At 40.9% G+C, this 12474-nt stretch overlaps 1 protein-coding gene across 4 annotated transcripts in view; it reads left to right on the top strand.

The window, feature by feature from the left end:
* ACBD6 (acyl-CoA binding domain containing 6) overlaps positions 1-12474 on the top strand; it is a 143040-nt gene that overhangs the window by 59288 nt on the left and 71278 nt on the right. For all 4 annotated transcript variants that reach the window (XR_014790412.1, XM_084851283.1, XM_084851282.1 and 1 more), the window contains exon 6: positions 9430-9519. Coding sequence is in view for 3 of the 4 variants with exons in the window: in XM_084851283.1 (XP_084707409.1) it covers positions 9430-9519 (90 nt within the window). In the remaining variant the exon portion in view is untranslated. The remainder of the gene's footprint in view (positions 1-9429; positions 9520-12474) is intronic.

Raw genomic sequence — 12474 nt, 5'->3', positions numbered from 1 at the left:
TTAAGAACTTCTGCAGTGACATTGTTCAGCTCTGTCAGTTCTACTAGAGGCCACAGGTTGTTTAGCCACAGAAGATATGTTTCTATAAATTGCAAGTCGAGGGGAATGGCTTGTGATCAGTGTTAACTGTCTGACATCTGTAGTAATGAACAAGGAATGCAAATCACTTCTAGGATACTGCTAGGAGCACATGTCCTTCCAGCATACCTGCTTCTGGAAAGGCAGGGCATTCTCCAGTTAATGGATTCACTGCAAGTCCCTTCCTTATCTAAGATGGAATAATCAGTTTCCACCTTTGACACTTCGTTATCTCTCAAGGTGCTTGGTACTTCTCTCCTTTTCAGTTCCCCCTTCTGGATTGTAACATGCTCTTGTTCTCTGGCTCAGTAAATTTTCACTGTCAGGCTGATTGCACCATTGCAACCCATCTTCTCATCTCTTCTCCCCATCCTCACCTGCTCCAGTATCATTTAGGCCAGGCACGGAAAGACAGTGGGCGTTGCCTAAGCTTGCCTGTACACCAGAAGGACCCACTGCTCATGCAAGGGGGAACTAGCAGTTCTAAAAACAACCCAAAATGAGCAGAAATTGTATTGTTGGATATGGTTGTATTGGATATGAGGAAGTAACTTTCAATTTCCACTGTAAAGTTAGGGGCAAATTCCTGGCGAAACTGACAGGTAAAGATGTAAAATTTCTGGAAACTTGAAATACATGGGAACCGGTTTATTTTCCAATGGTTTTCTGGAAAATATTGAAATTTTAGAAAAAATTGGAATATGCAATATTTTGTTATCAACCCTAAACTATTTTTCTACTTTAAGAAATAAAACATAGTATGTAGTCCTATATACACTTACTTGGGAGTAAGTCTCATTGAACTCAATGGCATTTACTTTTGAATGGACCCACATAGGATTATATTTAGTATAACTTAATTATCACATACCTGTGATAATATATTGGCATATGTTTGGTATATTTACATGTATTAATATAAATGTAAATATAAAAAGTATAAATTCATTTATTTTTATTCATGAAATAACTACAAACATATCCAGTGTTAGAGATGGATCTGCTGCACCCGAATGTATCAAATATATTTTAATTTTTGGTGGTTGTGAAAATAATAAAATTGAAAAAAGAAATTGTAAGCATTGTCGTAAACAACAAGTTTTATATCTGAGCTTTAAAACAGTATATAGATCTGAGCATAGCCATGCCGAACTGGAAGAGAGATTGCTTAGTGGAAAAGCTCGGAAAAATAACATTCCTGTAATATAATTGAATAGCAATAAATTTGGATATTTAGTTAAACTTTATAACATTTAACTACTGATCAGTGCTTAGTTTTCAACATTCATCAGTTTCTTTCACTTTGAGGCAGAAGACGGAGCAATCTTGGGCAAATTAGAATGAAGAGGACTTGGAGTCTGTGTTACATAAAGCCCCCTGCCACCATGTTTTGGGCGCAACAGACTCAACAGATTTCAAGACTACATGTCTGGGCTGCATATCTGAGGATGTTCTGTATTCTACAGCATTTGGAAGTACTTCTTCAACATCAAATCCTAAGAGTATTGTTTATTTAGTAATCCATTCAGAGGCAGGAGCGATGCTATCATCAACACTGAAACTGGTCTGTAAGATAATGGCTGCAGTGTGGTTTGCCTGTAACGGTATTTTAATATACTGGTTTAAAAAGCTTTTTACTCATCATGCTGAAATTAAATATTTCATAAGAAAAGCTTCCCTTTCTTCTTAAGATTTCCAGTGTTTTTCCAAGCAGGAGTAGGAACAACAAAAGAAGTTTTCTGTTCTCCTTCTATGCCCCTCCCTGTCTCTCATGGGCCTTCACATTGCTACTGGCAGACACTTATGAGAAGCTCAAGAGATCCCTTAGGTTATCACACCAACACAAGTTTTAGCCACCAGAAAAAATCCTGCTGTTGGTACATCAAGGTTATTGTATTTGGAATGACAGCAGTAAATATAATTTTTCTTCTGAATGAGACTTTCATTTATCTTAGCTATGTCTTCCCGTTCTGTCTGAATTAAGATCAGTTCCTACATGTTTTGTCTTGATATACATACATGTTTGAAGAGGGGCAGTCCTGTTCCCAGCCTCCCCACTTGCTTTGTTTGTGACTAGACGTGTGACATGCAGGAAAGCAAAATTTATGTGCTGTTCACTTGAGAAACTGTTATAGAAGCTGGCCAAGCTGGCAGCAGCTAACCAAAGTGAGGCATGGAAGATTTAATAGGCAGGGTCAGCGTAGTGGGATTAGATTTATGCATTTTTATTCCAGATCTTTGAGAGCTTAAGAAGTACTCTCACTCTTCTGCAGCTAAAATGTGTTGTCCATGGGCAAAAGAACAAAATAGTAATGCACATCCTGAATATATTTTGAGCAGGGCTGCGTGTGTGTTGCAATTCCATGGAGAGAAGCAAACCAGGAGAATATGGTATTAGGAGTAGAAGTCAGCTTCCTGTGAATCTTCACATTTGCAGTTTTTTTAAAAGCAAGTTTCCAGCCATTATGACACTGAAAATTTGCTTGAAACAATGTTCCAGTTCACATGATTTGCCATGCACGAATGGGAGTGAACGAACGCGCTGCCTCCCATGCACAACTCACTTCCACTTTTAATCAACAGCTTACGATCAGCTGGGTTGTAGGTTGTTGAGTGTGACATGCAAAGAGCACTGGGCTGTTTAGGGGCTAAAAACCCAGTGGTTAATCCAACAATAAACTATGGGTTAATGGCTGTGTTGTTTAAACCCTAAACAACCCAGTGCTCTGGCTGATATGCTGCAGCAGCATGCCTGCTCTCTTCCCCTCATGCTTGGCAAATCGTGTGAACCAGCCTAATAGCTGCTGAAATCTCTGAAGTCAGAGAGGTTGCTGAACAAGATTCTAGAGGCTGAAGGCATGAGTGTTCCAATGACTTGTATTTGACCTCACCCCTTTCCATGACTAGCAAGGTTATATAAATCCTGGAAATGTATAAATTATGGAAGTTAAGCACAAGTTTCAGAATTCAGCTTTTCTTGCCACAGAATTTGGATTACTTTGACATAGAACTTTAATGTTTTCCATGCAGCCTTGATTTGGGGCATAAAATAATTATGTGCATACAACAAGGTTGAATACATTTTATACAAGAGATGGGGCATGTTAGAAATTTAAATGAACAAAGTTACTTACAATGAAACACATCTGGGGCCATAGCTCCTAGCAATTTTAATTTATGGTTTGGGGATAAAATGAACTGTGTAGTGACATACAGTTCTCCTGAGAATTCAGTGCAATTTTGTACATAACAGATTGTAGGCCAAGGATGGACAGACTGTTCAGTTCATGAAACACTTCTAGTTTGGCTTTCAGGGCTGGAGTATTGTAGCTGATTTGCATAAATCGTTTATGCTTAATCAGTGTAGTTTGCAGCATGGATGTAGAAGATAGCAGATTAGCACTGTCCATACTGATTTTTTTTCATGTGATGCCAGAAATTTCACGTGAAATTTCTGGCGTCAAGGCAGTAAATAAGCGTCTTACTAGATTGTTGTAAATATCACCAAGCTATTTAGACTTAAGGTTCAAAAATGAGACTATTCCCCACCCCCGTTAGAGAGGTTGGTTTCAATAAACAGTTTCACATTTTTGAGAAAAGGTGATGCCTCCAGCAGGTTAATCAAAGGCCCTAGTATTTCCAATCCCTCACATAACTTTCGGAAAGATGTGTAAATATAGTTAATGGAATGTAGAAGTGTACGCCTGGAGGTTTTTTATTTGCCTTTGTTTGAGTCCCTAGTAAACAACATCCTTTAATGTTGAGGCTTTTCTCATTAAATATGGAGGCTAGAACTCAAAACGTTGCTTACATTAAATGAAAACTTGTCAGATAAGAGTCCAAGGTCTATGCTAGTTGTCTGCTTTGTTTTTGCTGATCCTGTGCCTTTAACTGTAGCCTGACGTATTGACATTTAACAAGTGAAGCTTTTCCTGCCACTTGCCTGCCTGCTTGCCAAGAAAAGCTTTACCTGCTGAATTTGTGTGTGTGACAAGATGCTTCTAAAGGCATGGGACCAGAGCCAGTAAAAAAAAAAAAAAGAGCAGCAAGCCTGTGCTATGCAAAAATGCCTAAAAGCAATCTGTTACCTGTGTGTTGAGAATGAATGCAGGCCAGGTAGAACTACCGTGTGGTGCAGGACATTAGATACATGTTACAACTGTATAGGCTGTTGACAGTGCAGTGTAGCAGAGATGTGAATCCTTTTTTGCACTCTTCTTCTTGGGGATTTTTTTTTTCCCCACGGCATCTTTTATAGGAAAAAATTAAGATTTTTTTTTTTTAATTGGAGCTTGGTATTCACATTTTTATTCTTAGATTGTTACTGGAGAGGGATAGCTTGCAAAAATTCAAGCTCTTACCCCTCAAGTAAGCTTGTACTGGTTGTTTTGGACTGCCAGTGCAGAAACTGTGGCTAAGGAAGATAATTGCAGGTAACGATACATCACCCATACTACTTATTGGATGGTAGTTCAAGCCGAATGTGAGGACCACAGCTTCTCACATACCGTTTTGTGTTTTGGTGTCAGTGCTGGGGTGTGTGTGGCCAGGAATGGAGGGTGCTGAAAGAAAGAGTTCTGGTGAAACCTTTCTTCATTTCCAGTGGGATGGGACTGGAGATCAGATTAAAATGCTATGTTAGATTGTCCAGCAGGATAAGCAGAAAAAAGGAAAGCAAGGAAGTACAGGCATGTGAAAGGCACCTAGAAGAGTCTGTAACAAATCCAAACACCCCCCTTTTCTGGAAATATCTTTGAATAAAGAATATGGCCAGGCTGATGGAAACACCAAAATCTACACTTGTATACCCATTTCAGGTATCACTTAGCCTCACACAAATCACCTGGAAGTGCTCCCAGGCTACTGATTGGTTAGTTTGCATTTCTCTCCCTGGGAACTGTCCAGCCTCATAGAAATACTTTGGGTATTTGAGATTTTCCTTTATATCAGAATGGCTGGCAAAGAGTGAAGACAAAATCAAGACAGGCTTGGAGCCCAGGTGGGGCTCACCCCCCCCCCCCCCAACCACCTGTAAGCTGCTTTGGTTGTGTTACTCTTAAGGTTCTGATAAATAAGTTTTACTGAGCTGGTTTGAAGTTTCATTTTATTTTAAAAGTAACTGACTGTTCGTCAACCTCTCTCTGGTTGGTTATTTAATAAATAGATTGAATTGCAGACTGGAGTTGATTTAATTCTCTTGCCTAGTCTGAAGGGTGGGTGGCCTTACTGATGAGCTGGTCTTCATGGCAAATGTGCTAGCCTGGTTGTTAAGGATGTTAAAGGGAGCTCTGAAAAAGGGGTCTGTCCTACTCCATATATAGAAGCTATAAGCTTGGATTCCCACATATCCAGAGTATGAGTTACTAAATATTAATATTCATAAGAAAAAAATACGTGGGTGGTGGCAGCGGCCTACCTCTGAGGAGTATAGACAAAAGGGTGTCTTGCAGCCTGTCCTACCTCACAGGGTCAGAGGTACAGGCATACTGGTTTGTCACAGAGCCATACACATAAGGCCCGAATCTAGTTGTTGCACAGGCAAGGACTCAGGTCGGGCCTGGAACCATTTATATTTAAGCCAGGTTAGGGGGAACCAATGGTGGGTGGTGGTGTGCTGGATCCTTGGTGAATAATACAAATGCTTCAGCCTTGTGTTCATAGCCTTGGCAGAACAGGAGGTTCCTGATTCCAGTCCTAGCTCCTCCTGACACCTATGATGGGCTACCTGTGTGTGATGATAAAAATGTGATCTGTTGTAATTATGATGTTGCATTGGTTTTAATTGATTTTAATGTTTTTACTAATGTTTTATATAAATGTTTTAGCAATTTTTATCTATTCTAACTGTATTTTAATGTATATTGTAATGTATTTTGTTAAACACTTAGAGATATTTTTAAATATGTTCAGTGGTATATAAATCTATTAAATCATTATCTGTTAATCAATGTAATTTTAATTCATTTTTGTTTTTATCATATATGTTAAGTTCAACACTCACCTTTTCATTTCTGTGCTGTGTAGTGAGTGCAGTAAGATTTACTAATTTACATAGCACTAATGTGAGTGTCGTCTGTGTTTCTATAAAGAATCATTGCCAAAACCCATTCTAATTCAAGGTTAATTAGTGTACCATTAAAATAACGTGTTACAAAATTAATTAGTTGTTGGGTCAAAAAGTGAGTTGAAAAGCTTAACAGATCATGTCTGAGACAGCATTTTCCTACTCAAAATAATGATCTATATCTGATACCTTCTTGAATAACATAAAGTGCATTGGTTTAGGTGCCAATGTCATTCTTTCCTCCCTAACTCCAAATGTAAAATTGTGCTATGTATATAAACACCTTGCTTTCTACTATTTGAGATGAGGTAGGCCACCCCTAGCCAGCTAGTGGCTTTATAAAACTCTGCACATAAGGTTGAATGGTCCAGAAAGAAATGCACACTGTTGTATAATTTCATGAGCTGCATTGTGATGTCCTGCTTCACTTCAGCATGAACGTTAAAGACGATCACTTCAAGGCATAGATAGTTCTAATTAACAACTACAAGTGGACACACTGAAAGCATAAATGAGAGTGAAGTTGTTTTCTAAAAATGTCATCTGCTTTTTAATTTTTTTGTTTAAGATGATACAGCTTCCTGACATATTTTCAAAGTTCACAAACTTTCAAGGTTATCTTTGTCCTGACCATGTTTGGGGGATGAGATGAAGTTCTCAGTGGGGTTGGGTGGAAAGGCACAGACACAGCTATGTGATACCAAAGGACAGTAAAGGTCAGAGAAACGGGGGCCAGTTCAGCGAATTTGTTGGAAATGGGCTGCAGGACCGCTAACAGCTTTACCATTTATGGTCAGAAACAGGCTGAGCTCTTACATCTTTGCACAGGCCCTAAGCCCTAGATAGGTCCCATCTTCTCAGGATGAAGAGTTCCTCCTTAAAGGGTCTATGCTTGCTCTTGCAACCTTGCATTCCTGTTTGGTGATCCCTTTGTGGGCTCTCTGGTTAGTGGGACTGGACAATTGTGATCTCTGGAATAGCTGGTGGGGTGGCTCTTCAGTGGATGCTGAGTGACAGCTCTGGTGGGCTGGGCTGCTGACTCAGAGGATCCAGTTTGGAATCACCATTTCTCCATACATACCACCATTGTTCTTCCCTGTACTGGGCAGTATGTGGGTACTCACCCACTTATAGGGCTTTGTCACCTCAGAGTAAGTTTACTTTATTGCAGGGATGGGCAGACTTCAGATTTGTGGGATCCATTTCCTTTTTTATTTAAACACCAAGGTCTTCCAACCAGAGCCAGACACAAAATGGCACCTCAGGTTGTGGAGTCAATTATCTACTTCACTCTATGAGCCATAAGCACACAGATCTACATGCAGGTTACCAGAGATCAAGGATTCTAACCCAACACTCTAAAACTGGCAGAGCTGAACCAAGACTGGCTGGTCAAAATCAACCAATTAGTACTCCTGTTTTATAGATTAGGAACATGAGAGATAAGCTGTTAGTACAACGCCAGCCATGGCAGAGATTTTTCTTCTTTTCTTGCAGTTTTACTTGCTGCTGTTAAAAGTATTGGCGTTAGAAACAAATGGAGATTTACTGCAAATCGCTTACAAATCTGCCAGTAGATCCTGATCTACTTTTTGCCCACCCCTGCTTTATGGAATGTGCCATATGGTCCTGTAATGTCATCCTGAGTTGCAGAACAATCAGTACAAAATTCCAGTACAACAAAGTTATTGCAGTGGAATAATGGAGCTGTGCTTTTATCATTCTTAACTAACATGCACACACACACTTGCAAAAGTGGGAATTTCTTTTAGCTCTTCACGTTTATGAATACCTTGACAGTGCTCTCTCCTTTGCCAATCTGACATTCTATGACTGTACCCAAAGTTATTTTTCTACCAGGGTGCTTCAGGGTGAAGGTAGGTTGGCTGACATTTCTGCTGGCTGCTCAGTGCTTCATTGCTGTTTTTTCTAGGACATCATGGCATGACTTATTCACTCCCCTTTCATCACCTCCTACTTGAATATTTTGAAGTAGGCTCTCTGGGAGGAAGAGATTACTCAAGCAGCAAACAAAAGGCAACACAAGAATAAATTGCTGGGTACTTCATTAGGTGTATATTTCCTCAGTAGAGCCTCCCATAATGAGGAGAATTAAGACTACATTGAAGGAAAACAATTCTGAATGACAGAAAAATAGTAGGTGGGAGAAAAATACTTTCTGATCTTTTTTTTTAACCTGCCAGCCATTTATAGCTCAAAAGTTTGCTTAATCTTTCCTAAAAGAGAAAGCTGGAAGTTTAGATCAATATGTGATGAAAGTCACTCTCTGAATTTTGAAACAAAATTCTAGAGTAGATTAGAATTTGTTTATTTATTTGCAATATGTATATACTGTTTCTCGTTTGAAACAAATCCCAAAATGATTTACAAAATAATAAAAACAAACAATACACACGTACATACATACACACAAAATAATGTGAGGCTGATATTGTGTGTGTGTGTATGTGTATGTGTGTATTTGGCTGGAGGAAAGCCAAAGTAGATAGGTTTTAATAAATGCCTAAAACATGCTAGTGTTGAGGCCTGATGTACCTCAGAGGGGAGATCATTCTACAGGACAGGCGCAACTGCAGAGAAGAACTGTCTGTTTGTTGCTGCCAAAAAGAAATCTGTAAGCCGCAGCACAGGCGACAGGGCTTCCCCTGAAGGTCATAGTGACCTGGGAGGTTAGTATAGTAGGGGGAGAGGTTTTTTGTGGTGACCTGGTCCTGAGTTGTATACGGCTTTGTATACTAATACTGACACCTTAAACCTAGTTTATTAGCAAACTGACAGCTAGTGTAGATCCTTTAGCACAAGCATAATACGTTTGCAGCAAAACACCCTAGTCATTAACCTAGCTGCTGCATTTTGCACTAGCCCCACATAGAGCGCATTACAATAATCCATTCTTGAGGTTACCAGTGTGTGGATCAGAGTAACCAGGCTATCCCTGTCCAGGAACGGGTGCAGTTGGCATACCAGCCTCAGCTTGTAGTAGGCGGTCCTAGCCATGGAGGTCATTTGTGCCTCCAAGTGATGGCGATAGATCCAGGAGCACCCCCAAACCGTGAACCTGTTCCTTTGCAGGAGTACAACCCCATCCAGGGCTGGTAATTCCCCTAATTCCCAGGTGGATGTTTGGCTTGACTTAGGAAAGGAGTTAAGTCGTTGCAATGCAAGCTCTGCTCCTATGAATGTATCTAATTAAATGCTTTGAGGGTCACAGTGATGTCTAATTTACTACAGCAGCTTCATCTAATGTTCTTTGTTTGATATTTTAGGGCAGAGCTCTGCTGCACTGGGCATGTGACAGAGGACACAAGGAACTAGCCTCAGTACTGCTGCAACACGCAGCTGACGTTAACAGCCAGGTATGGACTAGAAGAATGACAACTATGTTGCATCTAACGCATTTCAAAGGGAAGCAAATATAGCAAAACATTCTCGGTTGTGCAGCAAAAGTATTTGTAGGATTCTTTTCGGATTCTGTTATGCTGAGTACATTTTAAAAGCATCACTTAACTTCATTGCCAGTACTGTTTAACATCTCCTTTCACACCAGTACTATGCTAGGCTTTGTGCAGAACGTAGGAGAAACACAGACCCTTCTCAGAGGGTTTACACAGGGGTCCTCAACCTTTTTTGGCCAGTGGGCATATTTGGAATTTTGAGAGAATGTCATGGGTACTCTCACAAAATGGCTGTTAAGGGAGGCTTGTCCATTCACAAAATGGTTGCCATGGTGGGCATGACCAGTCACCAAATACCAATTTCCCAAAAGGCGAACTGGTGAGGCTAAAAGAAAAATCACTTGCCGAAAAACCTTAGTAGAAGGCAGAGGCAAAGTCAGAGGTCCAAAACACAAAATCACTCTTTTGAATCCAGTTTTTTGCACCAACACCCACTTCCCAGAAGGCAAACTGATGAGGCTCAGAGACAAGTACCTTGGCCAAGAAATGAGTACAAGCCAGAAGTCGGGTCTGAGCCCCAAATGGCAAACCACATATTTGCTCCCACAACGCACAATAAAATACCCCTTTCAGAGAGTGTAAACTGGTGATGTTCAGAGAAACACGTGCACACAAGCAAAACACCCACCCACCCATCTCTAAAACAGGCAAATTGCACACATACCACAGAAAAAGCCCCAGGCCAAAAGCCCTGCATCACACCAACCCCCAAACCCAGGCAAAACACACTATACCAAAACACACACATATCACATTAAAAAAAAAAAGGCAACACACAGGCCATGGGCAAACCCCCCATCCTCGCTACCCACCCTCCCTATAGACCCCAGGATCCTCCCTACCATCCCCACTTATATGTTTTCCTTTTTTTCTGACCGGTCAGACATGTTTCAAAACCAGGCACTGGGCTTCAGGCTCCTATCATTTTTCTTTTCTAGCAATGCCTCTGAGGTCCATGTGGAGCCCAGAGGCATTCTTGGAAATAAAGATGGTGCTAGAGCCTGATAGCTCACTTAGCAGCACTGGAAAAAAAAATTAATTTAAAAAATCTATTTAAAAAAAATCAAGAGGGCCAGGGAGACTGGTGGGTGCCCAAGGATGTACTTGCAGGCATAGTGGTTCCCACGGGCACCACACTGGAGATTCCAGGTTGACAGTCTAAATCAGGTGGGTCAAAGGCATATGAGAGGGCGGAAGAGGATCAGCTGGGGGCCAAATTAGGTGATATATGGGAGTCAGTGTCCTGACATGTTTTGTATTCTTTTAACCGAAAAGCAGCTTCACAAGGGCTGCTGGTTTGAACAGAGAAATGGCAATGTAATTTAACTCTTTCCCCTCTTCCATTTGTCTACTCAAAATTGTGCTCCCTAGCTGCTTTCCTGTCTGTGTGTGTGTTGGGGAGGAAATAGGGGTCCTTGGCTCTTTACCCTTGTGGGAAGAATAGGAGCTTGAGGAGGGCTATTTTGCATGAACAAAGAGCAGGAAGGGAAAGGCTGAAGCAGCTACTTCCTTCTCAGCCCCACTATTCCTCCTAATATGAATGAGTGGAAGGAAAGGTGGGATGGTAGGCTGTGATGGGTGGGATGGTAGGCTGTGTATGTGTGGAATAGTATGACACATGGCTTGAAGGTGGTAGTAGGAGAAGGAAGGTGAGAGATAAAAAGGATTTGAGTTTCAAAAAGCAAGACCACTAGAAAAGATAGAAGATTGAGGGGAGATTATTTAAAGCATTCCGTCTTCACCTATAAGGACTAGTAGCCTGAAGCTGATGTAGAAAGTAAACTATTGCATAGGCTTAGAGGTGATGTGATCATGCTTATAGAAGGGAAAGAATACCTCTAGCAGAGGTAAAATGCCAGCAAAGCGGAGGTTGCTTAACCACGAGTTGACTAGAGTACAGGTGAGGGTTTTATCTAATCTTGAATTCTTTCTTGATGTACAGAATTAATTTGCTGCTGCTGTGGGATCTTTCACACTGGTTTCATAAGGGAGGAACAGGGCTATCCCTGTCAGGGAGCAGGTGCTGGGGCACAGAGCAGTGGTAGGTGCTCGGGGACAGAGCTTGTGGGCCACACAGCCTGCCTTGTACCCCAGAAACTAGCTTGCTTGCCTCAGATGCCCAGTCACCAGTGTTGAAGTAAGATTTAATTGCCAGTCCAGTCAGCTTCTGTATGTGGAATTGTACATGGAGGAGGAAACAGCTTGTCCTTTGCTTCAAGTAGCAAAATGTCTTCAGCTGACCCTGGGAAGGAACCTTAGTAGGGCTGGATCTTCCACCATTATATATAAATAGTTTGTTTTTATGGTTGGTTTTTAATTTTGTTTCAGTTTCCTGAAAGCAACACAAATGTTCTAGTTGCAAAATTTTAACCTAGGGATAGAATTGAGAAATCATAATCTTAAAAAATCCTTCTCTGTCTCTCCCCCATTTTTTTGTAATGTATCGCAGTTTTCTAACCAGATTATTTTGGGCCTGTCACAAAAGGTTAATAATGGTTATAAAATGAAAATCAATGTTTGGTATCCCCCCTACCCTCCAAGAGTAATAAAGGAAGCTTTTTTAAAGGTCTTGGGTGGAATAGAAATGTTTGCAGACAAGCCTAGCAATGAGTGGAATTACACCCCCCACCCAGTCTTCAGAATTACTTAAATTGTAGGGTCTCTCTCTCTTTCTGTGTGTGTGTGTGTGGGGGGGGTGACCTTACCTTTATGGAGCGGAAGGCTGAGGCCTCTCTGCTAGAGGAGGATATGGTCTCTAAGCGGAGCAAGGCTGGAGGTCCTTATTTTGAAATAGGAAAAAAGTTACCACATACACCAGCGGTCCCCAATGTGGGCACCTGAAAAATAATTTAAAAT

This window comes from Heloderma suspectum, chromosome 4 (assembly GCF_057233095.1).
Source record: "Heloderma suspectum isolate Gila_16-S chromosome 4, 16-S_ref, whole genome shotgun sequence".
Taxonomy (NCBI): Eukaryota; Metazoa; Chordata; class Lepidosauria; order Squamata; family Helodermatidae; genus Heloderma; species Heloderma suspectum.
This window is presented reverse-complemented; position numbering and strand designations above follow the sequence as displayed.